At 38.1% G+C, this 27,929-nt stretch overlaps 1 protein-coding gene across 1 annotated transcript in view; it reads right to left on the reverse strand.

Annotated features, from left to right (window-relative positions):
- The window catches only part of SLC35F1 (solute carrier family 35 member F1), a 412,817-nt gene that overhangs the window by 74,734 nt on the left and 310,154 nt on the right, over nt 1–27,929 (reverse strand). The window contains exon 3 of the mRNA XM_047759683.1: nt 2,147–2,274. Within this exon, the coding sequence (XP_047615639.1) occupies nt 2,147–2,274 (128 nt within the window). The remainder of the gene's footprint in view (nt 1–2,146; nt 2,275–27,929) is intronic.

Genomic DNA, 27,929 nt, shown 5'->3' on the forward strand with positions numbered 1-27,929 from the left:
ATAAACTTTTTGTAGAATGCAGCATGAAATGGGGTGCCAAACAGCTAATTTGAGAGAGGTGGCAGGATGGATTAGTGGTGGTATACAACATGGGTTAAGGACAAGAGGACAATCATTGTCACTCTTTATAAAAAAAAGTTGAAGAATTGAAAAAAAATCTTTTAAATCCTATAGAACTTAAGCAACCAACAAGTGGTTGAGATTTCTGAATGCTTGACAAAAGAAAACAAAAGTCAACTGATTTCCAAAAGAAGTTTCCGCCTCATTCTCCCCAGGCCCATTTATAATTTCTGACCCTGTGCTAATGGCCCAGTTCTGCCAAAAAGCCAGCATTCCTCTTTCTTCTCCCGTTATACCTGTATAGACATTCCAGGGGCCTCTGCATATGGGGAGAGCACTTCTGGGAATTTCTGTGTGCGCAGATATTGAAAATCAATGCAACGTAATGAACTTCTTTAAAATTTTTTTGAATAACCTCTATGTGCTGGGTTTCCTACCGGGTACTGGAGATTCAAAAGTGAACCAGAAATCATCCTTGCTGTGAAGGAACTCACAGCTGGGTGAAGGTGGAAATATTCAAACATCATTCTTAGGTAAGACAGACTGAAGGCAGAGCTCCAAAACAAAGGCCATGGGAGCAGAGGAGAGAGAGAGAGAGGGAGAGAGAGAGGTCTGTTGTCATTGTGGGGTTTGCTGAAGTGAGTGGGAACTAGGATGCATGTGGAGTGTTGCGGTTGTTCTCCCAGCACCTGTCCACCTCACGTCTCCCTTTATAGGTGCCCGACACGTGACTGGGTGGGATGGATCCTGCCTTGATTCCAGGAGTGGGTGCTGATTGGTGAGATAGTGATTCTCGACCAGAGACAGTATCTCTCTGCTAGAGGGCATTTGGAAATCTATGGAGACATTTTTGGTTGTTACAAGGCTGAACAATGCTACTGGCATTTAGTGGGTAGGGACCATAAACTTTAAATGACCTATAAAATGGGAAATGGACTCACATCATGAAAAACTGTCCTACCCTAAATGCTAGTAGTACTCCTACTAAGAAATATTTGCCTAACAAATCAGAGACACGTTATCCTGGATTGGTTCAGAAAGCCCAGGTCTAAGTCAGTTAGCTCACAACATTCCCCTGCCATCAGCGTGGTCCAATCAAATAGAGCTCTGGATTTGTCTTCAGTGGCTTTTCTGTGTCTCATCGGGTATGTGGGAAGAAGCATACAGTCCCATCTAAATCTGATTTAGGTAGCTTCCCATTCAATCTACATAATCTGAATTTATTCAGGTGGTTTGTTTGCTGGTTTGTTTCTTCATTTTTGTTATTGTTGTTTCTAAGTAAGTTACTGGAATGGCAATATTGTTGAGGTATCAAATCTAGGTAAAATCTGATATATGAACAACGTTTTATTTTTATCCTGGAGCTTTGGAATGACTATAAAATTCATAATATTGCCATAAAAAGAGAAATGAGGATGAAATGAAAATAGGCAAAATTATTATTTACAGTTTAATGAGGAATATAAGTGTTGTGTGGTGAAAATCTAAGTTAAATTTGCAGTTGTGTGTGTGTGTGTGTGTGTGTCTCTGTATGTGTACACATAATGGCATAAAAGAAGAGAGAGGGAGGGAAGAAGGAAGGATACAGTGGCTATCTTCATGCTTAACACATTTTAGAAATTTAAATCTTGTCTCTTTAGGAAAAATTCCGCTCCTTCAGGTTACAAAATCTACACATTAGAGAAAGCTAAAAAATCATTAAGCACTTTGATTACCTAATTAGAGTCTATTAACATATTCTAAGACATTATAAGTTGTGATTAAAATAGATTTGTTCTTAAGCTTATTAATAATTCTTCTACTGACATAAGATTAGTAGGCAGTACTCTTAACTACAAATTATTTTCCTACACTGTTGATGGTTCTTGTGGTACACTAAGAACAAAGAAGAAAGATGTTCACTTACACTTGAATTAAGAAAAATTAAAAGAACATAGCAATAAAGTTCAAATTAATTTTCATGCAGCTGATTTCCCTCTCATTGAAAAACATGCAGATTAGTATTTGGATTTCCAAGTGACTAAACTGCAAGTCCACTACATCTGGAAAATGAGGAGGATGGGAAGGTAAGAAGAGCCATTGGTACCTGGATACTGGTCAGAGTCGTGTACTGGTAAGCCTTGACCACCAGGTAATTTGCTTCCAAGTCTATGAGTCCCAGGATCATATACTTCCACCATCTTCGTCGTAAAATTGCCAGGAGGTTTTCTTCTCCTGCATTATGAAGTTGAGAAGACATGGATTAAGTTCTGAACATATAAGAAATGGCATATTTAGAAAGATGCTAAAATATTATAGTGCTACATTTTTTATCATACCTTATCAAACATTTAATGAAACAAATGAATCATTTTGCTTAGTTTATTAGTCTTCATGGTGGAAGTCAGCCCTTCACATTAATTCCCATGTCAGAACAAGACTGGACAGGTTTTTAGTTCACTGTGCAAAACATTTTCCATGAACATTTGAAAAAAGTTACATCAACTAAAAATTAAAGGAAAGATGTACCAGAAAGGCTACACAAACACATGAAATCCAAATCATCCTAAACTTCAGGATTGCGGTGAAACAAACAAAAAAGGAAAGAGGGTAGTCAAGGGGAAAGAAGCCTGTGCTCCCACGGATCTGTGGTAAGGCCACATGCCATCCTGAGAGCTCTCTCAGTTCTGAGAGGTACACGCAGGTGGTGTGTGGGTGACGGGAAAGGAGAGGAAACTGGGTGTCATTCTTGGATGGAGGAGAGTGCCATAGGCCTTGGTCTTGATTCTGGAACAACTGCAATCTTCACCATCTTGCCTCTTAAGCTTGTAGCATCAGAGCAGATTTCTTACATATTTCAGGCCTGAAATATACCTTTTTTCAAAGTGGGGCAACATGATTATGAATAATAACAGCTCTTTGGGGCCAACCTCTGAGGTATCCTTAGAAGATGCAGGATACACAGAAACCCTGAGTGAATGGTGACTCTTGATACTGAAGAAGTTACCTGAACATTTAGCCTAAAATATGCTTCCTCTTGCGTTTCATGTGCTGATGCCCCTGCACAAACTATTCTTCCTCCAGCCTTCAAATGAAGGATCAGCATAGACTCTACCACCAGGGCTTTCCTACTATGGGCTCCTTTAACATTCTTTCTTATCCCACATATTTAGTGTACTTATCTCCCTGTATTAGAATGGCCTGTTTTCTTGCCTCTGTTACTCATTAGACTATTAATAACTGGAAAAGAGTGGCACTGTCTTGGTCATCACTTTATCTCTAGAAACCAATGGTGCATGGTGAGCAGTCAATAAATAATAATCTATGAACACATTTCATGTTTAATTACCTCATCAATGTTAAGTAACATTGAAATAGAAATGTTTAAAATATATCTACTATATTCAAAAAGATGCATGCCCTGCTATGTTCACAGCAGCACTATTCACAATAGCCAAGACATGGAAATAAACTAAATGTTCACAGATGAATGGATTAAGAATACATGGTACTTATATACAATGGAATACTAATCAGCCATTAAAGAAATGAAATAATGCCATTCAACTAGACATTATCATACTAAGTGAGGTAAGTCAGAAAGAAAAAGACAAATACCATATGATATCACTTATATGTGTAATCTAAAATATGGCACAAATGAACCAATTTACAGAACAGAAATAGACTTACAGACATAGGGAACAGATTTGTGGTTGCCAAGGGGTGGGGAGGGAGTGGGATGGATGGGGAGTTTGTGGTTAATAGATTCAAACTATTACATTTAGAATGGATAAGAAATGAGGTCCTACTGTATAGTGCAGGGAACTATATCCAATCTCTTAGAATAGACCATTATGGAAAACAACATTAAAAAAAGAATGTATATGTGTGTGTGTGTGTGCGTGTGTGTGTTTATGTGTGTGGAAGAGAGAGACTAGTCAGTTTGCTGCACAGCAGAAATTGACATAACACTGTAAATCAACTATAATTATAAAATAAAATAAGGTGTATCTACTACAAACATTCATGCTCCAGATGATGAAAATTGCTTTCTAGTTAGAATGTAGACGACATCTGATATAAATTAATTTGGTGACCATTTTATACATAATACACTATACATACGACATAACCAGGTCAATGGTATACTGAATCACAAAGCTGCAGTTCTAAGGTCACAAGTCATTGTCCCAGTTAATTTACTCAATGAACAGAGAATTGCTAAACCCTGAGCACACCGGTCACATCTCAATGTGTATGTGACACTGAAAATCTGGGTCATGGTGCTGTTTGCTCCACTAATCAATGACATATTCAAAGTTACATAGATTAGAGTCAAAAGAATGATTTGCTGTCTTGCTGTTCTGCTAAAGAAGTTTGAAAGCAAAACACTAAACAAAATGCTTCCATTTTATTTCATTTGAAGCACCTGAAAACATACAACAGCTTGCTTTGCAAAATTACCCAGGAAGGCAAGAAAGAGCTCTTTTATTTTTGGTTGAGCAAAAAATGCAACCCTTAAAATAACTGCTTAGGGATTTATCTACATGACTCTCATTAACACTGATGTACAACAGGCCATTAAAATTCTTTCCAGAATAATGAAAATATATTCTTTAGAGGCCCTTGTGCCAAAGTGCTCTCTAAACTTCAGGAAACAGGGCTATCCATAAAACCACCAGCGCAATTGGTGGTATGTTAATGTTTTGAAGAAAAAAATTTAATTAACTAGGAGGAGTAATAAAATCTATGGGTGGAAACTTTAAAATTATAATTTGGCATTTAAGTGGGTTCTATTATTATTTTTATTATAAATATGTTCAAATATAAATAAAAAGAACAGAGAAACATAATAAGGTAACCTCTAACCTGACTTAATAAATGTTAAATTTCTGTTATGTTTGCTTCAGATTTTTTTTTTTGAGAAAGGAAATGTTACAAATGAAACTGAAGCCCGCTTTCTGTTCCTGCCAGATTCCATTCCCTTTACTTCTTCCTCAAATCACCATCTTGATATTGCTGTGTATGCTTCATGTTCATGATTTTGTTATATATTTTCTACATACGTATGCTTTTAAATGAAAGTTAATTGTATGTATTGTACATGTCATTCTTCTAGGGTTCTTTATACTTAGTGTTGTTCTAGAAATGTACCCCTATTTTTAATGCAGAGAATTAATGTAATTGATTTTAAGTGATACATAATCATGTTTTATGAATAAGCCAAAATTTATCCACTCTCCTACTGATAGACATCTAAGTTGTTTCCAATTTTTCTCTGTTAGGAACAGTGCATCAAAGAACATCCCTGTACCTAGGTATCTCTATAATTTGTATAGAGTTTAATTTTGTTTACATTCTTTTTAAAGAACTGTGGAGCAGGCAAGTAGTCACAAATGTGTAAAATATAATTTTATTATTATTATTATTATTAAAGTATAGTTGATTTGCAATGTTTTCTCAAGTTCTGTTGTATAACAAAGTGACCCAATCACACACATTTCCCTGTGCTATACAGTAGGATCCCATTGTCCATCCATTCCAAATATACCAGTTTGCATCCAAAAAACCCCCAAAATGCCCACCCGTCCTACTCCTTCCCCTTTCCCCTTGGGAACCCCAAGTCTGCTCTTCTTGGCCATGATCTGTTTCTGTTTTTTGTTTGTTTATTTGCTTGTTATTTTTAGATAGGATAATATGCTCCATATTTCATTTCATTTTATTTTTAATTTATTATTATTATTATTATTATTTTTGCTTTTTAGGGTCAAGCCTTCAGCATATGGAGGTTCCCAGACTAGAGGTCCAATTGGAGCTACAACAGCCGGCCTACACCACAGCCACAGCAATGCCAGCTCCGAGCTGCATCTGCGACCTACCCCACAGTTCAAGGCAACATTGGATCCTTAACCCACTGAGAGAGGCCAGGAATTGAACCCACAACGTCATGGTTCCTAGTTGGATTTGTTTGCACTGTGCCATAATGGGAACTCCCTGCTCCATATTTTAGATTCTGCAAATAAATGATACCATATGGTATTTGTCTTTTTCTTTTGGCTTACTTCACTTACTATGAGAGTCTCTAGATCCATCCATGTTGCTGCAAATGGCATTAGTTTATATTTTTTATGGCTGAGTAATATTCCATTGTATATATGTACCACAGCTGCTTCACCCATTCATCTTTTGATGGACATTTAGGTTTTTTCCATGTCTTGGCTATTGTGAATAGTGCTGCTATGAACATAGGGATGCATGTATCTTTTTCAATGAGAGTTGTGTCCACATATATGCCCAGCAGCAGAACTGCTGGATCATATGGTAGCTCTGTATTGTTTCCTGAGGTACCTGCTTTTTTTTCCCCACTGTTTTTTTTTTCCCCACTTTTTTCCATAGTGGTGGTACCAATTTACATTCCCACCAACAGCAGAGAAGGGTACCTTTCTCTCCACACCCTCTCCAGCATTTGCTATTTGTTGACTTGTTAATGATGGTCATTCTGACTGGTATGAGGTGGTATCTTATTGTAGTTTTGACTTGCATTTCTCTAATAATTAGCGATATGAGCACTTTTTCATATGCCTGTTGGCCATCCATATGTCTTTTTTAGAGAAATGTCTATTTAGGTCTTCTGCCCATTTTTCAATTGGGTTGTTTGTTTTTTGTTGTTGAGTTGCATGAGTTGTTTGTATATTTTGGAGATTAGGCTCTTGTCTGTTGCATCATTGGCAAAGATTTTCTCCCATTCTGTGGGTTGTCTTCATTTTTTTAATGGTTTCCTTTGCTGTGCAAAAGCTTTTGAGTTTGATTAGGTCCCATTGGTTTACTTGTGTCTTCACTGTCATTATTCTAGGAGGTGGATCAAACAAGATGTTGGTGGGATTTATGTCAAATGGCGTTCTGCCTATGTTTTCCTTTAGGAGTTTTATAGTGTCTGGCTTTATATTTAGGTCTTTAATCCATTTTGAGTTTATTTTTGAATATGGTATTAGATAGTGTTCTACATTCTTTTACATGTAGCTTTCCAGTTTTCTCAGCACCATTTAATGAAGATGCTGTCTTTCTTCCACTGTATGTCTGTCCTCCTTTGTCATAGATTAGTTGACCAAAGGTACTTGGGTTTATATCTGGGCTTTCTATCCTGTTCCATTGGTGTATATTTCTGTTTTTGTGCCAGTAGCATATTGTTTTGATGACTATAGCTTTGTAGTATTGTCTAAAGTCAGGGAGCTTGATTCCTCCAGTTTCATTTTTCTTTTTCAATATTGCTTTGGCTATTTAGGGTTTCTTGTTTCCATACAAATTTTAAAATGTTCTGTTCTAGTTCTGTGAAGAATGTCTTTGATAATTTGATAGGGACTGCACTGAATCTGTAGATCACCTTTTACTTCTTCTTTGCCTTGGATAGTATAGTCATTTTGACAATATTGATTCTTCCAATCCAAGAGCATGGTATATCTTTCCATCTGTGTTATCTCTGACTTCTTTCATCAACAATTTATAGTTTTCAGAGTATAGGTCTTTTGTATATTTAGGTAGGTTTATTCCTAGGTATTTTATTCTTTTTGATGTGATTGTAAAATGGGATGGTTTCTCTGATTTCTCTTTCTGATCTTTCATTATTGGTATATAGAAATGCAATTGATTTCTGTGTATTAATTTTGCAGCCTGCAACTTTCCCAAATTCATTAATGAGTTCTAACAGTTTTCTGGTACTGTCTTTTTCTAAGTATAGTATCATGTCATCTGCAAACAGTGATAGTTTTACTTCTTCTTTTCCAATTTGGATCCCCTTTATTTCTTTTTCTTCTCTGATTGCTGTGGCTAGGACTTCCAAAACTATGTTGAATAATAGTGGTGAAAGTGGACATCCTGTCTTGTTCCTGATCTTAGTGGGAATGTTTTCAATTTTTCACCATTGAGAATGATGTTAGCTCTGAGTTTTTCATATATGTTTTTTTATTATGTTGAGGTAGGTTCCCTCTGTCCATACTCTCTGGACAGTTTTTATAAGAAACAGGTGTTGAATTTTGTCAAAAGCCTTTTCTGCATCTATTGAGATGATCATATAGTTTTTATTCTTCAGTTTGTCGATGTGATGTATCACATTGATAGATTTGTGGATATTGAAGAATCCATTCATCCCTGGGATAAATCATACTTGATCAAGGTGTATGATCCTTTTAATATATATTTGGATTAGCTTTGCTAGTATTTTGTTGATAAAACATCATTTTAAAAAGTTACTCTAATTTAAACTAACATAGTATGCCAGCAACAATAACTATGGCAATAATTGAGAATAGAGAGGGAAATTACTGACAATGATGATCATGTGAGTCCTATCACATTTTACCAGGCATCAACAGAATGATCAATCTAATGTGTTTTTTAATTTTTATAACGAATACTTATATGATACTATGCATCAGGCAGTGTCCGTGTGCTTTACAAATATTAATTAACTTAATCCTTATAGTAACCCTGTATGGTATGTATTTCTAGTAACCTTATTTACAGATGACAAAACTAGGGCCTGGAGGATTTAAGTAACTTGCAGAAAATTCACACAGATGAGCCAGGATTTGAACTTATGACAATCTTGCACTAAACTTCATACTCATTAATACTGCACTATTTTGCCTCACTGATTTGAAGTTATAGCTATCCTCAGAAGTCTGTCCTCAGGAGTCATTAATTTCTTATTAAAGAAGCACTCATGACAGGCTTGACCAAACTCGCCTGCAGGGTGCCCCATTGCCAACCCCAGGGATTGCCTGTTACATTGAAGCCGATGTGCATGGCACCCCTGGAGTTGCCAGTGCCCCACAGTGAAGCCCTGTGTCCACTACTGGTTCAGCTCAGGGAGAGAAGCACACATCCCATCACTATCAGCTCGGTATCAAAAAGTTGATATCTCCCTGGCTGATCTAAGTGAATGCCAGAGTTTCCTTTGTGAAATAAGGCTTTAAATCAAATTTATGGCTTAAAATCTAATTATAAGAATTACTGTTACATGCTGTACTACTTGTTGAAGCCTCGGGCTTATTATAACATTGGTCACACATCGGGTGGGGTGAGCGTGGTGGTTAGTGGCAGTTAATAAATGTTGAATGAAGGAAAAGGCAACTTCCATGCAAAGACTGAAACATGGTCCACATTCATGGCAGCAACTGGAACACAGAAGAGCCTTGATTCATAGGACTCTTGTTCACCCCCAGTGGTCGTCTGAGTAGAGAATAAAAGGGTTGAGAGACAGCACACGAGGTGAATTCAACTAAGGGAACAAGAAGCTGCATTATTCTTGGGACTGCATTTTCATTAAGGGCTCTCATGGGAGGTGTGATCCTTCATGGTGCTTTTCTGAAAGAACAGAACTCAGCATGCACTGCACAGAGGGTCTGCAACAAAAGCAAAGCCCCTGCAGAGGGCAAGACCCTTGCTTGAATGGACACCTCCTCGGCTCACAACTGGAAGCCATAATGCCATCTTCCTTTACCAGCACCCCAAGGGAAGAGATTAAATATTTATCAGTGAATTTGAAAAAAGCCATGACTTAGGATGGAATTTTTAATTACTCATCTTTAAAAGCTGAAATTTAGTGTTAGGATATAGAATTCAAAACAATTATCTTTCATCAGAAAAGTGAACAAAATAAATGTACTAATAATAAGGAAATGAAAATATAAATGGTTCACAAAAAAAAAGGACTGCAACCAATTGCACTTCATAATGTGAATCTGAGGGTGAGGATGAAATGCAACAAAGACAAATGATGAAGATTAAATTTTGCTTTGTATTGTCTCATTCATTTTTACTATTAGAGCCAGAGAGTGAGATTAAGAAGGGCATAAAAGGCAGTTCTTTAATGTTTTGGCTTAGAAGCAAGCAGACCTGGATTTGGCCCCTGATGTACGTTAGTGGTGCTGAGTAACCTGGTTAATGGCACTGAACCTTGATCTCTCTACCATAAAATGGGAACAGCAACAATTATTTCATAGGGGCACTGCAGCTTAAAGTGGTATGAGTGTCATATTTAAGCTAATATCTAATGCCACAAGATAGGATAGCAATTGGTGGGGTCCTGGCATCCTTGAATCCTGGAATCCTTGAATCCACTGAGTACTGGCTCACTGTGAGTGAGGGATACTGAGTGGAGGAAGCCCAGGAACATGAACTCTCTTAACTCCTCATTTGGGCTCTGACCACACCTCCTCTACCCTTGTGATTGTGATGGATCACATCATCGCAGCCGGCATATGATGTTTGCCCAGACTAGAGGCAGGCTGAGGATCACAACTTTGATGCCTCTCCCCTGGGCAGATCCTCACTACTTGATCGGGGAGTGGAGGCTGAGTGAACACACCCTTTCCTCCTAAGGCTTGAACTAGAACTGGCTTTGTCCCCGGGGCTCTAGTCCTGCTAGGCCTTTCCAGGGTGGGAGCTTCTGAGGAGGTGTTTCCAAGATCCCTCTTACTACATAGGCTACACATGATGGGCAAGACATAAAAGAGGAAACCACACAGAAGAGTTCAAAGAAATCCAGAAAAGATACCACCTTGGTTCGTGTTTCACTCCCTTCACACCCCTCTCTCTCAAGCTCCCACTTCCTCTGCAAGACTCAGTCCAAATGTTACCTCCCATCTGAAGCTCTCCCCAATTCTCTGCTGCCTCTCAGCACTTGTTTCTCTTTTTTCACATGTCCTCAACTATGCCTAGCACAGTGATTTAGACACATTAGTTACTCAATGTAAGATCTTGTTACCAACATAAGAGAGAGGAAGAACACCTTTAAAATCTATTCAATCATCTGGCTGCTTTTCAAAAATGCCTAATAAGGGTTTGAAAAATATCTAAAAGCAATGAAAATGAATCATACTCACATAAGGTTCTGTAGCCGTGACTTTAAGATGAATATAAGAGAAAAGCCATATATATGTAAAAATGATTGTATATAAGATAGGTTTCCTAACAGTAAATTTTATTTTATTTTTTTCAGTTACATTTTTTGGCATTGATAATTAAAATATTCTAGTTTTAATTACAAACTCCATTACCTTTCTGACACAAAAACATTTACACGTTACAATGTAAAAATGAAAATCTCAACCTCTCAAGATGTATATTACCATTTTAAACATGAAACATCACTTAAATCTTAGAAAACTTTCTGTTTTTTTTTTTAAGCTGTCATCTTTTATGAAGCTAGGATACATGATTTTATGTGGTACACCTATACTCTACACTCTTTGAAATGTGCAAAATCCCTGTGCTCTTGATGTCTCTGAAGAAGGAAAACACAATTCCTAACATTTTCTTCTTCTAGTAACATAAAAATTGATAGTAAGTCTGCCTAGATTTTATCATAAAGGCAATTACAACAAGTGGACAGCTAAAGAAATTTTCTAAAAGTTCAAGATTGTCTAGAAGTCCATAGCTGAAAACTGTGCACTGACTATTAAACTCTGTTGTCCAAAATCTATGTGTTACAGGTTGCCCTACTTATTAATGAAAATAGTGTATGAGCTCTAAATAACTCTTCTATACAACCTCTATTCAGAATTTTAAGGCTAGGTATACATTTAGAGTATCCATTTTATACTCCTGGAAAGAACACCTTATAAAAGAGTCCCCCTACTTGCATGGCAAAACATTCACTATTGATCGCTGGAAGAGGAATCATGAAAATCTTACGTTATGCTATTGCATGATTAAACACAAACTGATACTACTGTCCCATATTTCTAGCTGTAATAGATTCATTTCTTTGTATATGTCCTCCAGCAACCAAAAAGTAACCCATTAAAATCAAGCACGTCTCCTACTCCAAACTCCTGTCCAGTTGATGCCTTTTGTTGAGCAACTAGCCCTTGGAAGACATTTTAAGTCTGTTGGCTCTTTTGCAGTTATCTATATATGCAGGCTCTTGTTCTGAAAAGTCTCCCCAAGAGTTCCACTCTTATGATTTAGATAGTGAGTTGGCCAGGCTGGCCTTTCCTCTCAAGCTCCAGGAGACAGCCTTCTCAGAAGAAGACAAGAAGCATGGTTCCCTGTGGAGTTGTGGATGTGGCAACTATGCTTTCTCATTGGCAGGGCACTGGAGCCCTTCAGCTGTGGGCTCTAATCCAGGCTCTCCCATGCTCTGGGAGAATGATGTTGTTGTTCAACTTAGTCTCTCTAAACCTCAATGTTCCTCATCCATAGATTGAAATTACTAGGTGGCCTTGCCTCCCTGAGTGTTGGAGAGGATTACGTGAGATATTTGTAAAATGCTTAACATGGTGCCTCACAAAGAGCTCTTGTTATCTTGATCTTTATCATAGCCGGTCTTTCCTCATGCCAAACTTCCCAGCTGTGTAGTAAAGAATTTAACCTTGCCCCAAAAAGAGTTCTGCCATTTGTCCTGGGGTAACAACATACTTTAGGGTTGTGGCTGATCATGTCAGAAAGACCAATGATGTGATTTAGGCTAGGGGCTTCACGTCACATGCTGACCACAGCTGAGATCACCGAGTTGGGCAATCAATCACGCCTAAGTAAAGGAGCTCCAATAAAAATCCTGAACACAGAGGTTCTAGCAAGTCTCCCTGGTTGGCTATATTTTGTCTGTATTGGGACATACAGATGCTGGGAGAGTAACATGTCTTGTCTCCACTGGGAGAGGACAGTGGAAGCCCGGGACTTAGTGCTTCTCAAGGATTCTGCCCTCTGTGCTTCCTCCCTTGGTTGATTCTAATCTGCTTCCCTGTAATAACTGTAATCATGAATATAATAGCATTTGGTGAGTTCTGTGAGGCTTAGTAAATTTCAGAAACTGACAAGGGTTTGGGAGCTCCTCCTCCACCACCCCTGACCTTGCAGTTGGTGTCAGGAGAGAGGATGGTTTTGCGTGGATTCTAAATTTTCTCGTTTGGCCTAAACTCTCACAGTTGGTATGAGGTAAGGGTAGTGTTGGGATTGTGCCACTAAACCTTTGCAGTAGGTTTTCCTCAAACTCCACTAAATTTGTCCCTCTCTTTCTCAAGAACTTAAGTACATATTAGGTGCATCTCAGCAAACCAGACCCCAGAACACTCCAGGTCTGAATTCAAATTAAAGCAAACAACTAGTGTCCTTTCCAGGTGATTTGAAACAACGTATGTGATTACTTACAATCTTGAAAGAGTATAAAAAGTTTGTGCTTTAAACCTAAATTTTCTGTCATTATAAAGATATCACTTACAATGGAAAATACTGTTCGCTAGCTCAAAATGGTTAATGATAGGGTGGCTGTGTGTGGGGGTAGATGCTTTGATTTGAAATTATACAAAGCAGTCATAATGAAACGATGTACTAATATAAATCTCTCTATTTTCCTGGAGCAAGCCTGCTGAGAGGAAAATGTATTTGTCCTTTTTAATGACAAGACTATTTTCCTTTTCTTCATCCCATTTTGTGAAAAGTGACCCTATTTGCCTTTTGAAAGTTTCCTGTAATTGGCTCTGATGCCTCCCGACATTAGCAGATGAATCTGTCGGTTTGTGAATTTTGTTTTGAACAAAGAGCTGTGTAGAGGCTAATGACACATGCTGTAAGGGGAAGAGGCCAGAGCAGGCAGCTTCCAGACTCCTGCTACTTGCTGGGCATATTCAAAAGACAACATGACAGAAGGTGCCAGCCTGAACTCTTGAGGGCTGACCTTGAGTTCTGACATGAGAGCATCTGTCATGGTGGACACATAGGTTAGACCCAACATGAGAAATTAGCAAGAGGAGTGTCAATGGGCCAGAAGCCTGGCCAAGCAAAAAGCTGGCCGGCCTCCTCTCCCTGTCCACACTCCCATCTCCCATCCAAATGTCAGGCACAGATCTACCAAGGCCATTTCTACTACCTGACATTTACTTTTCATTGAACACCATTTGTCAGGACAAAGCCAGAGGCAACATATATTCACTCTCTCATTTAACTGCCACCCTACACTCTAGGTTAAAAGCATGGCATCAGAGAGACCTGTGTTAAAGTACCGACTCTGCCACCTAACCGGATGTGTCACCTTGGAAAATTTACTCATTTACAAAATGGGGCAAACACTGGTTACTTGAAAATGTTGCCATACCAATTAAGTGAGAATATATGAAAAGTCTCTGGATTCCAGTAAGTACTTGGTAAATGATAGCTTTGCTATTAACAATGTTAGGAAGAAACTATTTTTCAGGTTTAGAAGTCTAAGCAATTTGGACTTCCTGCTGTGGCACAAAGGGATGGGTGGCATCTTGGAAGCACTGGAACACAGGTTCGATCCCCAACCTGGCACAGTGGGTTAAGGATCTGGCGTTGCTACAGCTGCAGCTTGGGTTGCAGCTGAGGCTCGGATCTGATTCTCTGCCCGGGAGACTCCACATGCCACAGGACAGCCAAAAAGAAAAAAAAAAGTTTAAGTAATTTGTCCAAGGTCTGTCCTGACTTTTTACTGCAAAGCGTTCAATACTCTAAGAATGATGCTTTATGTTTACACAGTATATTTAATCAAAAAAATCAGGAGTTCCTGTTGTGGCTCAGGGGTTAGCGAATCTGACTAGGAACCATGAGGTTGTGGGTTTGATCCTGGCCTTGCTCAGTGGGTTAAGAATCCAGTGTTGCCGTGAGCTGTGGTGTAGGTCTCAGATGTGGTTTGGATCCTGCATTGCTGTGGCTCTGGCGTAGGCCGGCGGCTATGGTTTCGATTCGACCCCCAGCCTGGGAACCTCCATATGCCGAGGGTGTGGCCCTAGAAAAAGACAAAAAAAAATCAGAAATGATTTTATTTATATAATCTTAATGAAATGAGGTTCAGTAGAAACAAGGCAGCATTTTCTGAGCAATGCAATAATAGTGTGTAATGTGTACTTTTAGAATACACACACACATACTCATATATTCTAAAATATATTTCCATTTGAACATATTGAGGCATATATTTATGAAATAAAAAGTTTCTATTCTACTAACCTACTGGTAATGAACTCTACAGCACTTAGATTATCATTATAAAATATCACCTTAAAATTTCCCGCCAAAAGAAATGATAATCTTGGAGAAGTGGATGATTACAGATCTGGGTCAGGAAATGTAATACAAGTCAAATATGGAATACTTTGTCATACAAAAGAGCAAGGAAGCAATAAAAAACTACTAGGACTCAGAGGCCATTTTGAAGTGCCTTTCATATATAAAGATAACAATTGAAATGGATGGAATGCATCAGATAGGTTTAAATCCATGGGTTCATAAGAATCTAAAAGCAACAGCGATAACAACAACCACAATCAAGAAACTAATTGGTCACTATTGGAAGATATTATAAACCAACTATTTTTTTTGAAAATTGGTAAATAAAGGAAAAGAATCAAGTTTACAGCTGCATGCAAAGCAATGAAACTAGAACACACCCTCACACCATGCACAAAAATAAACTCAAAATGGCTGAAAGACTTCAATATACGACAGGACACCATCAAACTCCTAGAAGAAAACAGAGGCAAAACACTCTCTGACATCAACCTCATGAATATTTTCTCAGGTCCGTCTCCCAAAGCAATAGAAATTAGAGCAAAAATAAACCCATGGGACCTCATCAAACTGAAAAGCTTTTGCACAGCAAAGGAAACCCAAAAGAAAACAAAAAGACAACTTTCAGAATGGGAGAAAATAGTTTCAAATGATGCAACCGACAAGGGCTTAATCTCTAGAATATATAAACAACTTATACAACCCAGCAGCAAAAAAGCTAATCAATCAATGGAAAAATGGGCAAAAGACCTGAATAGACATTTCTCCAAAGAAGATATACAGATGGCCAACAAACACATGAAAAAATGCTCAACATCGCTGGTTATAAGAGAAATGCAAATCAAAACTACCATGAGATATCACCTCACACCAGTCAGAATGGCCATCATTAATAAATCCACAAATAGCAAGTGCTGGAGGGGGTGTGGAGAAAAGGGAACCCTCCTACACTGTTGGTGGGAATGTCAACTGGTACAGCCACTATGGAGAACAGTGTGGAGATACCTTAGAAATCTATCCATAGAACTTCCATATGACCCCGCAATCCCACTCTTGGGCATCTCTCCGGACAAAACTCTACTTAAAAGAGACACGTGCACCCGCATGTTCATGGCAGCACTATTCACAATAGCCAGGACATGGAAACAACCCAAATGTCCATCCACAGATGATTGGATTCGGAAGAGGTGGTATATATACACAATGGAATACTACTCAGCCATCAAAAAGAATGACATAATGCCATTTGCAGCAACATGGATGGAGCTAGAGACTCTCATACTGAGTGAAATGAGCCAGAAAGACAAAGACAAATACCATATGATATCACTTATAACTGGAATCTAATATCCAGCACAAATGAACATCTCCTCAGAAAAGAAAATCATGGACTTGGAGAAGAGACTTGTGGCTGCCTAATGGAGGGGGAGGGAGTGGGAGGGATCGGGAGTTTGGGCTTATCAGACGCAACTTAGAATAGATTTACAAGGAGATCCTGCTGAATAGCACTGAGAACTATGTCTAGATACTCATGTTGCAACAGAAGAAAGGCTGGGGGAAAAATGTAATTGTAATGTATACATGTAAGGATAACCTGACCCCCTTGCTGTACAGTGGGAAAAAAAAATAATAATAAATAATTAAAAAAAAAGAAGAACTGAAAAAAAAAAAGTTTTTCCCCTGGGATTCTTATATGAACTATACCACTAGGTAACTAAATTGTAGATAAGGGGAGATTGGTCTTTATGGTAACATTCTAGCTAACAAAGAAGAAATGAGAGAATGAGAATATCAACATTGTATACCCTCTAAAAAATTAATGGATATAGGCCTTGAAGATCAAGTTACTAGTGAAAAGAAAGAGACACGTTCAGTTCCCTTGTGGCACAGTAGGTTAATGACCCAGTGATGTCACTGCAGCTGTGGCTTGGGTTCAATCCCTGGCCTGGGAACTTCCATATCCCACAGGGGTTTGGCAAAAAGAAAAAAAAAAGAGAAAGAGAAAATCAAGAATTATGTTTTATGTGCTTCCTGATTGATGAACAAAATAGTATCTATTAAAACAAAAAGAAACCAAATCTGACCAAGGCTCATTAACTATATACCAATTTAAGAAATATAAAGGTCACAGAAGTATGCATTGAATTATACTCAAAAGATTCAATCAGCAAACTCGGATTGAGAGATAACCTGCAGTCTGGCTACTCAGTTTGGTGTGCTGAATGGCAGTGACAGCAGCAACTGAGAGTTTGTCAGAAATGCAGATTCTCAGGCTGATCCCAGGCTACTAACTCAGAATTAGCATTTAATCAAGTGCCCAGGTGATTTGTATGTATTACAGTCTACAAAAAGAATCTTCAACAGATAAACTGCAATAAAAATGAAAAAAGGAAGAAAAAATCGGTAGGTTAAAAGAACTTAGGAAAAATATCCACCACTTGCAACATGAAGAACTTACTGCATCCTAACTCAAACTCTCTCTCTCTCTATATATATATATATACACACACACACACATATGTCCACGAGACTATAGGAAATTTGAACACTGACAGGATATTTGTTATTACTGTTCATTTTAAATGTGATCATGGTTAAGTAACTTTTAAGCTCTTTTAGAAATACATGATGAAACAGAGGTGAACTGATCTGAGATTTAATTTAAAATAATATAGGAAGGGAGGAGCAGTAGGGATTAAGAATAAAATAAGCCTGACCATCCACAGCAATTTGTTGAAGCCGATATATTGGCTCATAGGTGTTCATTCTACTATTCTACTTTCCTATATGTTTGAAATTTTTCACAATAAGGAAGTTACATAAAGAAGAGGTTCCATTTGGAGTTCCCGTCGTGGCGCAGTGGTTAACGAATCTGACTAGGAACCATGAGGTTGCAGGTTCGATCCCTGCCCTTGCTCAGTGGGTTAACGATCCGGTGTAGCCGTGAGCTGTGGTGTATGTCGCAGACGCGGCTCGGATCCTGTGTTGCTGTGGCCCTGGCGTAGGCTGGCAGCTACAGCTCCGATTAGACCCCTAGCCTGGGACCCTCCATATGCCGCAGGAGCGGCCCAAGAAATGGCAAAAAGACAAAAAAAAAAAAAAAGAGAAAGAGAGAGAGAGGTTCCATTGTACACAGACAGTTTAGCTAGTAAGTCGCATTGACCAGAACATCTGATTATCAACAGTACCTGTGTGTCTGTAGCTCTCTTAAAGCATTTTACTCGTGCAGTCACATTTCTCCTTACATGTCCTTGAGATGCAGGTGGTATTATCCTCTAAGGCAGACAGAGAATGCAGAAGTTTGAATTCTACTTCTTCCATGTCCTCATTTTCAGTCTTGGAGGTCAAAAGGAACACTTGGCAACTCTTCCAGCAGAGGTTTTGACAGGCACTTAACAGCTAAGCACCTCTTTTGTTCATTTCCCTGCATCCCGTGTTTGTGGCGGTGCCTTGCCCTTGTGCTAATGGCCAAGATGTTCCCTGCCCTTGTGCTTCATTCACAAAGCCTGTCTATGTTTGGACCCCCAAAACCCTCTTAGGGAATCTTTTGGTGCAATGTAGCATCTGTACCAACTGCTGAACTTTGCAAAGCTGCCAGTGGAATAACCTTTCCTCTCAGCGTCAGCAGCACTGCGTTCAGTTTGGTAGATATGACAAAGGTAGAGCCAGCAGACAGTGACATCTGACACAATTATAAGGGATGGCACCATCTGACTCATTACTACCAAAACCAGGAGAGAAAAAGATGGCTGCAGATAATCTACTGTCCCTCCCAAGCAAAGCCTCCTGTGTCATGTGGCAAACCCGTCTGGAGCCACAGATATGGATCAAGTACCACAAGTCACACTGCAGGGAGGCTCAGAGTAAGTCACCAGCCTTAACCACAGAGAGAGGCCTAAAATATGTCATTCATCAAGGCTAAAACATTTGGGAAGCAAGAAAATACATCCAAACAGTCTGTAATTCGGTTGTTTGTAAGATTATATAAATGTTTAGCGGGTTTTTTTTTGTTTGTTTTTTGTTTGTTGCTTTTTAGGGCCGCACAGCAGCATGTGGCAGTTCCCAGGCTCAGGGTAGAATCAGAGCTACATCTGCTGGTCTATGCCACAGCCACAGCCACAGCCACATTTCATCTGAGCCACATCTGCGACCTACACCATAGCTCATGGCAACACCGGATCCTTAACCCACTGAGCAAAGCCAGGGACAGAATCTGCATCCTCATGGTTCCTAGTTAGGTTCATTAACCACTGAGCCGTGAAGGGAACAACAATGTTTACTTCTTGATGAAAGAAGATTTTGGCCATTTTTCCTCAGCTTTGTCTGGTCTTGTCCTTAACCTGAAGTTGACATCAGAATCACTTGGGGAGCTTTTGAAACTGCTGAATTCTGGGATCCTTCCCCCACATTTCCTCACTCAGGAGGTCTGGGCTGGGGCTCAGAAATCTGCTTTTGAAAAAGCTTCTGAGAGACTTCAGTGCTGCTTGTCCCTATCTTTTCTTATATTTTTAAAATGTTGCAAGTATTTATTTTTTCTCTCCTGAAACAGTAGTAAACTTAGGGAAGGCAATGCATCTGTTTTACTCCTTTTCCATTATATACATTATCATCTGCTTTACAAATATCTACTGACATTTTATCACAAACAAATCCTGAAACATAGACTATAGAGCTTTTCCATAGAACCTAAAAATTTCTATTTGTATTACCCTCTATTATATTTATACATTACATTTTAGGGCAATTTTAACTTTCCCCAAATTTTATTCATTTATTTATTGCGTGTCAGCTATGACACTAGTGATTCAACTAGTGTGCATTGACAATTGTTGACAAAACCTAAAAATCTGGAGTTCCCATTGTGGCTCAGTGGTAACATGACTAAATCATGACTAGTCATGACTAGTAAACCTGAGTAGTATCCATGAGATGAGGGTTTGATCCCTGGCTTTGCTCAGTGGGATGAGGATCTGGCATTGCTGTGGGCTGTGGTGTAGGTTGCAGACGTGTCTCAGATCCTATGTTGCTGTGGCTGTGATGTAGGCTGGCAGCTACAGCTCCAATTAGACCACTCACCTGGGAATCTCCATACGTTGCAGGTGTGGCCCTAAAAAAAAAAAAAGAAAATAAACTCCTAAAAATCCAAGTTAAAATTCATAGCCATGTATACCACTGAGAAAAAAAATCAATTTTACCATACAGTAATTTTTTTAAAAACCCACAACAAATACAAACCCTAATGACTCATATCAATTTTTTTTGCTAGAAAAGTGCTTCTGTTTTTGGATGTGTGTCCATCCATTGAATGTAAAGCTATGAGAATTAAAAGAATAGTGACTCTGAAGGGTGTCTTTCCCTGAGACAGAGCAGATAGCCTGTAAAAGAACGACACTTGTGTACTATTGAGTAACAATCCACCAATACTTTTCCAGAACTTGGGGTTAGTTATGAATGGGAGGTTGAACTCATAGGAAACAAAACTGATTTAGAATTAGCCCAGAAATCACGGGCTATGCAACAGCTTTTAATATGGTGTCCCATTTGCCTGTGGGTTTCTTAGGATATAGAGAAAGAGTAGGAGCTTAAAACTGAATAAAAGAAAACTCTTCAGATTTCCAATTTGTAGTCAAGATAAGAGTTAAGGAGGCATAGGCAAAAATGAGCATTCCTAATGGAAATCTGGAAGACAAGTCAAGCTCTTCTGCCAAGTAGTCCATCAACCTTTTTTGCTCTCTTTGCTTCTTACATCTTGGATCTAATTAAAGACCAAAGTTGGAGTCCTCGTCCCCCACACCTACAAAATCCATTCTATTTGTAGATCTGAACTCAACCGAAACAGAGAGATCTTTTGTGAAGATTATGGTTGAAATCTGAAAGAAGCCTAAATGTTGTGGATATTCACCGGCTGATAAATGAAGGTGCTAATCCTGCTAACCCCTTAGTAGGAGAGTGTCAAAGGATATTTAGAGAATTTCTTTCCACTTGTCTTCTGGGTGTACCATGTCAGTAAGCATGCCTCCTACCTAACATTTTCCTGGGAGGCCTCTGTCATTTTTTTCCTTGATAATAGAAACTCAGAAGCACCAACAGTCTGATGTAATTGAGCCCAAATCTCAAGACTAGCATTCTACTCCAGAATGAAAATTGGACCATCTGTCCAGTCTATGGACTTGCCGCCCATTCCCTGCCATCTGTCCTACAAGCTCCATCTAGAGCAGGAAAAACTGGACTCCTCTCTTGTCATCTCAGTGCTGTTCCAAGCACAATCTGGCCTTAGCAAGTAAACAGATAAATAAATAATGCATTATGAAAGCAACAGAAAGGAAAATTTTCAGGAGAGGTTAATAAACTGACTTGGCAGTATCCTACCAGAGTTTAAATTAAGGCACATCATGATGCCACTATTGTATTTTTGAACCTGAGGTCAGGAGAGGAAAAAGCAGAAGAGCAGAGTTTCAGCCAGAAATAAGTCAAATGTTGAGTTCAGATGAGATGATTTTTTTCCCCAATGATTGTTATTTTTTTTCTGTGTGGTAAGATATACATAACATAAAATTTACCATTTAAATTGTTTTAAGCTTAAAGTTCAATGGCATTAAGTACATTCACATTGTTGTGCAACCATCACCACCATCCAACTCCAGAACTTTTTTCATCATCCCATTCTGAAATTCTGACCCATTAAACAATGATTCCCCATTCTCCTCTTTCCCAACCACTGGTAATTGTTGTTCTATTTCCCCTCTCTATGATTTGGACTAGGTACCTCATATAAGTAGAATCATACATTATTTGTTCTTTTCTTTTAAAAAAATTTTTATTGGAGTATAGTGACTAGCAATGTTGTATTAGTTTCAGGTGTACAGGAAAGTGAATTAGTTATACATATATATGTGTGCATTCTTTTTCAGATTCTTTTCCCATATAGGTTATTAGAGAGTACTGAGTAGATTTCTCTGTGCTATATAGTAGGTCCTTGTTACTTAACTTTATTATATAGAGTAGTGTGTATATGTTAATCCCAACTGCCTAATATAGCCCTCCCCCTGATGTTTCCCCCTTGGTAACCATAGTTTGGTTTTGAAATCTTTGAGTCTGCTTTTTTGTAAATTAGTTCTTATTTTTTATTTGATTCCACATATAAGTGACATCATATAATATTTGTCTTTGTCTGTCTGACTTATTTCACTTATTATGATAATCTCTAGGTCCATCCATGATACTGCAAATGGCATTAGCTCATTCCTTTTTATGGCTGAGTAATATTCCATTGTATATATGTACCACACCTTTATCCATTCCTCTGTTGAAGGACATTTAAGTTGGTTACATGTCTTAACTTTTTTTTTTTGGTCTTTTTGCCATTTCTTGGGCTGCTCCCATGGCATATGGAGGTTCCCAGGCCAGGGGTCGAATCGGAGCTGTAGCCACCAGCCTACACCAGAGCCACAGCACTGCAGGATCTGAGCCGTGTCTGCAACCTACACCACAGCTCATGGCAACTCCAGATCCTTAACCCACTGAGCAAGGGCAGGGACCGAACCCGCAACCTCAGGTTCCCAGTCAGATTCGTTAACCACTGCGCCATGAGGGGAACTCCATCTTAACTATTTAAATAGCGCTGCAGTGAACACTGAGGTGCATGTATATTTTTGAATTATGGTTTTCTCCAGATATATGTCAAGGAGTGGGATTGCTAGATCATATAGTAGTTCTATATTTAGTTTTCTGAGGAATCTCCACACTGTTCTCCAGTCATTGCACCAATTCATATTCCCTTTCTCCACACCCTCACCAGCATTTACTGTTTGTAGACTTTTTAATGATGACCACTCTGAGAGGTATGAGGTAATAACTCATTGTAGTTTTGATTTGCATTTCTCTAATAATTACTGATGTTGAGCATCTTCTCGTGTGTTTTTTTGGCTATCTGTATGTCTTCTTTGGAGAAATGCCTGTTTAGATCTTCTGCCTATTTTTTAACAGGATTTTTTTTTTAATATTGATCTGCAGGAGGTATTTATACATTTTGGAGATCAATCCCTTGTCGGTTGTTTTGTTTGCAAAGATTTACTCCCGTTCTGTGAGTTGTCATTTCATTTTGTTTAGGGTTTCCTTTGCTGTGCAAAAGCTTTAAGTTTAATTAAATCCCATTTATTTATTTTTGTTTTTATTTTCATTACTCTAAGAGGTGGATCAAAAAAGATATTGCTGCAATTTATGTCAAAGAGTATTCTGGTGATGCTTTCCTTTAAGAATTTTATAGTATCTGGTCTAACATTTAGTTCTTTAATCCACTTTGAGTTTATTTTTCTGCATGGTATAAGAGAGTGTTATGATTTCATTACTTTGCATGCAGCTGTCCAGTTTTTCCAGCACCACTCATTGAAGACACTGTCTTCTCCATAGCACATTATTGACTCTTGTCATAGATTAACTGACCATAGATGAACAGGTTTATTTCTGGGCTTTCTATCCTGTCCCACTGATCTATATTTCTGGGTTTATTTGTGTGTGTGTGCCATAGCTTTGTAGTATAGTCTGAAGTCAGTGAGACTGATTCCTCCAGTTCTATTTTTCAAGCTTGCTTTGGTATTTTGGGTCTTTTGTGTTTCCACACAAATTTTAAAATAGTTTTTTCTGTTCTGTGAAAAATGCCATTGATAATTTAATAGATTGCATTGAATCTATAGACTGCTTTGGGTTATATAGTCATTTTGCAATACTGATTTTTCCAATCCAAGAGCATGATATATCTTTCCATCTGTTTGTGTCATCTTTGATTTCCTTCATCAGTGTCTTATAGTTTTTAGAGTACAGGTCTTTTGCCTCTTTTGGTAGGTTTATTCATAGGTGTTTTATCCTTTTTGATGTGGTGGTAAATGAGATTGTTTCCCTAATTTCTCTTTCTGATCTTTCATTGTTAGTATATAGAAATGCAAGAGAGAGAGTTCCCATGGTGGTGCAGCAGAAACGAACCCAACTAGTATCCACGAGGACATGGGTTGATCCTTGGCCTCACTCAGTTGGTCAAGGATCAGGCATTGCCATGAGCTGTGGTGTAGTTCGCAGATGTGGCTCAGATCCCACGTTGCTGTGGCTGTGGCATAGGCTGGCAGCTATAGCTCCGATATGACCCCTAGCCTGGGAATTTTCATGTGCCATGCCCCACCCCCCAAAAGAAATGCAAGAGATTTCTGTGTATTGATTTTGTATCCTACAACTTTACCAAATTCATAGGTAAGCTCTAGCTGTTTTCTGGTAGCATTTTTAGGATTTCTTATGTATAGTGTCATATCATCTGCAAACAGTAACAGTTTCATTACTTCTTTTCCAATTTTAGAATCTTTTATTTCTTTTTCTTCTCTGATTGCTGTGGCTAAGACTTCCAAAACTATGTTGAATAAAAGTGATGAGAGTGGGCATCCTTGACTTGTTCCTGATCTTAGCGAAAATGCTTTCAGCTTTTTACTATTGATAATGATGTTAGCTGTGGGTTTTTCATATATGGCCTTTATTATGTTGAGGTAGGTTCCTACTTTACCCACTTTTTATCAAAAATGTTTTTATCAAAAATGGGTGTTGACTTTGTCAAAAAGCTTTTTCTGCATCTATTGAGATGAACATACAGTTTTTATCTTCAGTTTGTTAATGTGATATATCACACTGAATGATTTGTGGATGTTGAAAAATCCTTGCATACCTGGGATAAATCCCACTTGAGTGTGGTATATGATCCTTTTAATATATTGTTTGATTTGGTTTAATATATTGTGTGACTCAATTATAGTATTTTGATGAGGATTTTTACATCCATGTTTATTAATGACATCAGCCTGTAATTTTTGTTTGTTCATTTGTTTGTATCTTTGTCTGGTTTTGGTATCAGGGTGGTGGCTGCACAATGAGCTTGGAAGCATTCCTTCCTTTACAATTTTCTGGAATAGTTTCAGAAGGATAGGTATTAACACTTTCCTAAATGTTCTATAGAATTTGCCTATTAAGCTGTCTGATCTTGGACTTTTGCTTTTTTGGAAGTTTTTTAATCATAGTTTCAATTTCAGTACTTGTGATTGGTCTATTCACATTACAAATGGAGAAATTACAACTGACATCACAGAAATACAAAGGAACATAAGAGACCACTACAAACAACTATATGCCAACAAAATGTACAACCTAGATGAAATGGACACACTCTTACAAAAGTGTAACCTTCTAAGACTGAATCAGTAAGAGATATTTGTTCTGTTCTGTCCAGCTTATTTCATTTAGCATAATATTTTCAAGGTTCATCCATTATTGAAGCAAGTATCTGAATTCCACTCCTTTATGAGGTTGAGTAACATTTCAATATATGTATATCCCATACTTTATCAATCCATCTGTCAATGGATACTTGGTTGTTTCTTTTGGACACTATGAATAATTGTGCTATGAACACTTATTATAAGTATATGTTCAAATCCCTGCTTTCAATTCTTTTCACTATATATGTAGCAGTGGAATTGAGGTAATGATCTTTTATAAGTTCTGGGACTTAGTAAAGTTATGTAATGAATGAAGCTAGTACAGGGAACTCTTTTTTTTTTCTCCCAATCATTTTGGCCCCTCTTTGCAGTCATCCACACTGGCTCTTCTAAATCACTGGATCCTTGGGTTAGTCAGATGATCACTCAGTTTTAATCACTTTAGAATCTAACTTGATTTGAGAGAAATCTACATGAACGAGTATGCGCGTGGGACTTATACATTACTATGTTCGAGTTCTATGGGAAAGCTGTATAGCTTTTTTTTTTTAATTAAACTGAAGTTCATACATAAAATCATTTCACTCTTTGTAAAATGTGAACCTTTGACAGTCTTGTGAACATCTAAAATAATGACTGTAATAAAGTGATACTCTGTGCTAGTATTTCAAGCTCTTCAAATAAACACAAAAAGGAAATAATTCCTATGCAGTAAGTATATTATTGACAGTTAATGAATAATTATCAATTCTTATGATGTGAACTTTCTTGTAAATAAATTACTATAGAAGCCTTTAACACAACTAATTTCAACCATTTCCTGTTTTCACTCCCCCAGCTTAAAACAATTAAAAAGCCCTCTGTTCCCTTTTTTCAACATTTTTTGTGGGTACTTACCTTCTTTACCCCCCATACAACTTTTTAGTAGTAAGAATGATAAAATAAGAATAAAGCCTATGGAGATCTAGAATAAAAATCATGTATACCAAATATCCAAAATCTTTAGATTCTTGAAATGAACAGTGTTCATACTCCTATGGAAAGCAAAAAAAAAAAAAAAAAAAACCTATGATATGAAATACACCATATCATCTGTCATCATCTATCAAATAAATTTCACTTTTAAGTGACAAGGAAATTCCATTGATATGTAAATGATGAATCAAGTCCTTGTTTTTAATTCAGAATACACCATACTCACACTGCTAAGATAATCAAGCTTTGCTGTTGCCCATAATAGTTGTCTAATATACTCTGAAATCTAGCAGCTCCTTCTGCTAACAGAGTCATCAAATGCAAGCCAGAAAGTTGGAAAAATATCTAGTAGGATAGGAAGACTATTCTGCATTGAAAGTATTAATTTTGTCACACAAAAATTTGTTATATTAGGCAAATAAATCAAGATACCTCACTTCTCTCAGTCTATCAGGTCTTCATTTCTGCCATTTCCCATTATGAGAGAAGCTTGTCATCCCGGTTCCTATTGTGACAAGAATTCACACTAAAAGACTCCTGAGTTCCTCTACCTTCCTGGCCCACCATTGTCTTGGTGCCTCTGTTGCCTAGCAACAAGACCATCTTATCTATGCAGGCAAATAACCTTTAATATGTATTAGTTGTAAGCACTTCTTGGTCTTTCATTTTTTAAAACTTTCAAAAATACCCTTTTCTCATATGCATTTTAAATTGCATCTTTTTTTTTTTAACATATAAGACAGCAAGGAAAAATTCAGTGTGCAGTTTTCTGATCTCTTCTGTTTCATCCACCTCAATAGCTTGCAGTCTGGCCAAATATAGAAATCCCCAAGGCACAGAACACATCTGAATGCACACTACAGCCTCTTTCCAAGCTTTGCAGTGACTCCTACCTCAAAGTCCACTTTTCTTGAGTCAAGGACACCAGTGACCAGACTCCGGAGGAAGGCTAAGGTTTTCCTTTACTTCTTGTTACCAGGAAAAATAGTATAACCAAGCTCCCTGGGAAAGATCTTTGGATACATTTTGTTCACCGCAAAACTGAGGCAGTACCTTTTATTTATCGATTTTAAGAAGGAACAAAAACTAAAGAATGAAAGTCATGCATTCGGAAAAAAGATTAAGCACGTTATTGGGTTCTCTGTGTTTCTGCTCCCGCCGGTCTTTATACCTCAGTCCCCTTTTCTTTCTCTCCTTCACACACACACACACACACACACACACACACACACACACACACAAAACCTGCCATTTTTTCTGTCTCTTGGCAATTGTTTAGGGATTTTTCCACACTGAATCTGGATGCTCAGGGGAAAGGGAACACAGATAGTGTGTGATATGGAAAGCCATTATATTAGGTGAGGGAATGAATCCAGAACCATCCTTTAAGGGCAGAGCTCTTGTAAGTCCTTTGCTTCTGCCTTTACCCTCAAAGTCAGTAAGCTACATAAACTGTGGGTTTGAATTCCTTTTGATGCCCTGGAGGATCCATGCACAGATGATGCATTCAATAGTCAATTCAAGACCTCAGTCAATTAACACACATTAAGTTTTTACTGAAGGTACATACCTTGCTGGATGGTTTGCCTTATCAGCACCCTTCAAATTCCTCTGGTCTCACCTAGAGCCCATACA

Source organism: Phacochoerus africanus, chromosome 2 (assembly GCF_016906955.1).
Source record: "Phacochoerus africanus isolate WHEZ1 chromosome 2, ROS_Pafr_v1, whole genome shotgun sequence".
Classification (NCBI taxonomy): Eukaryota; Metazoa; Chordata; class Mammalia; order Artiodactyla; family Suidae; genus Phacochoerus; species Phacochoerus africanus.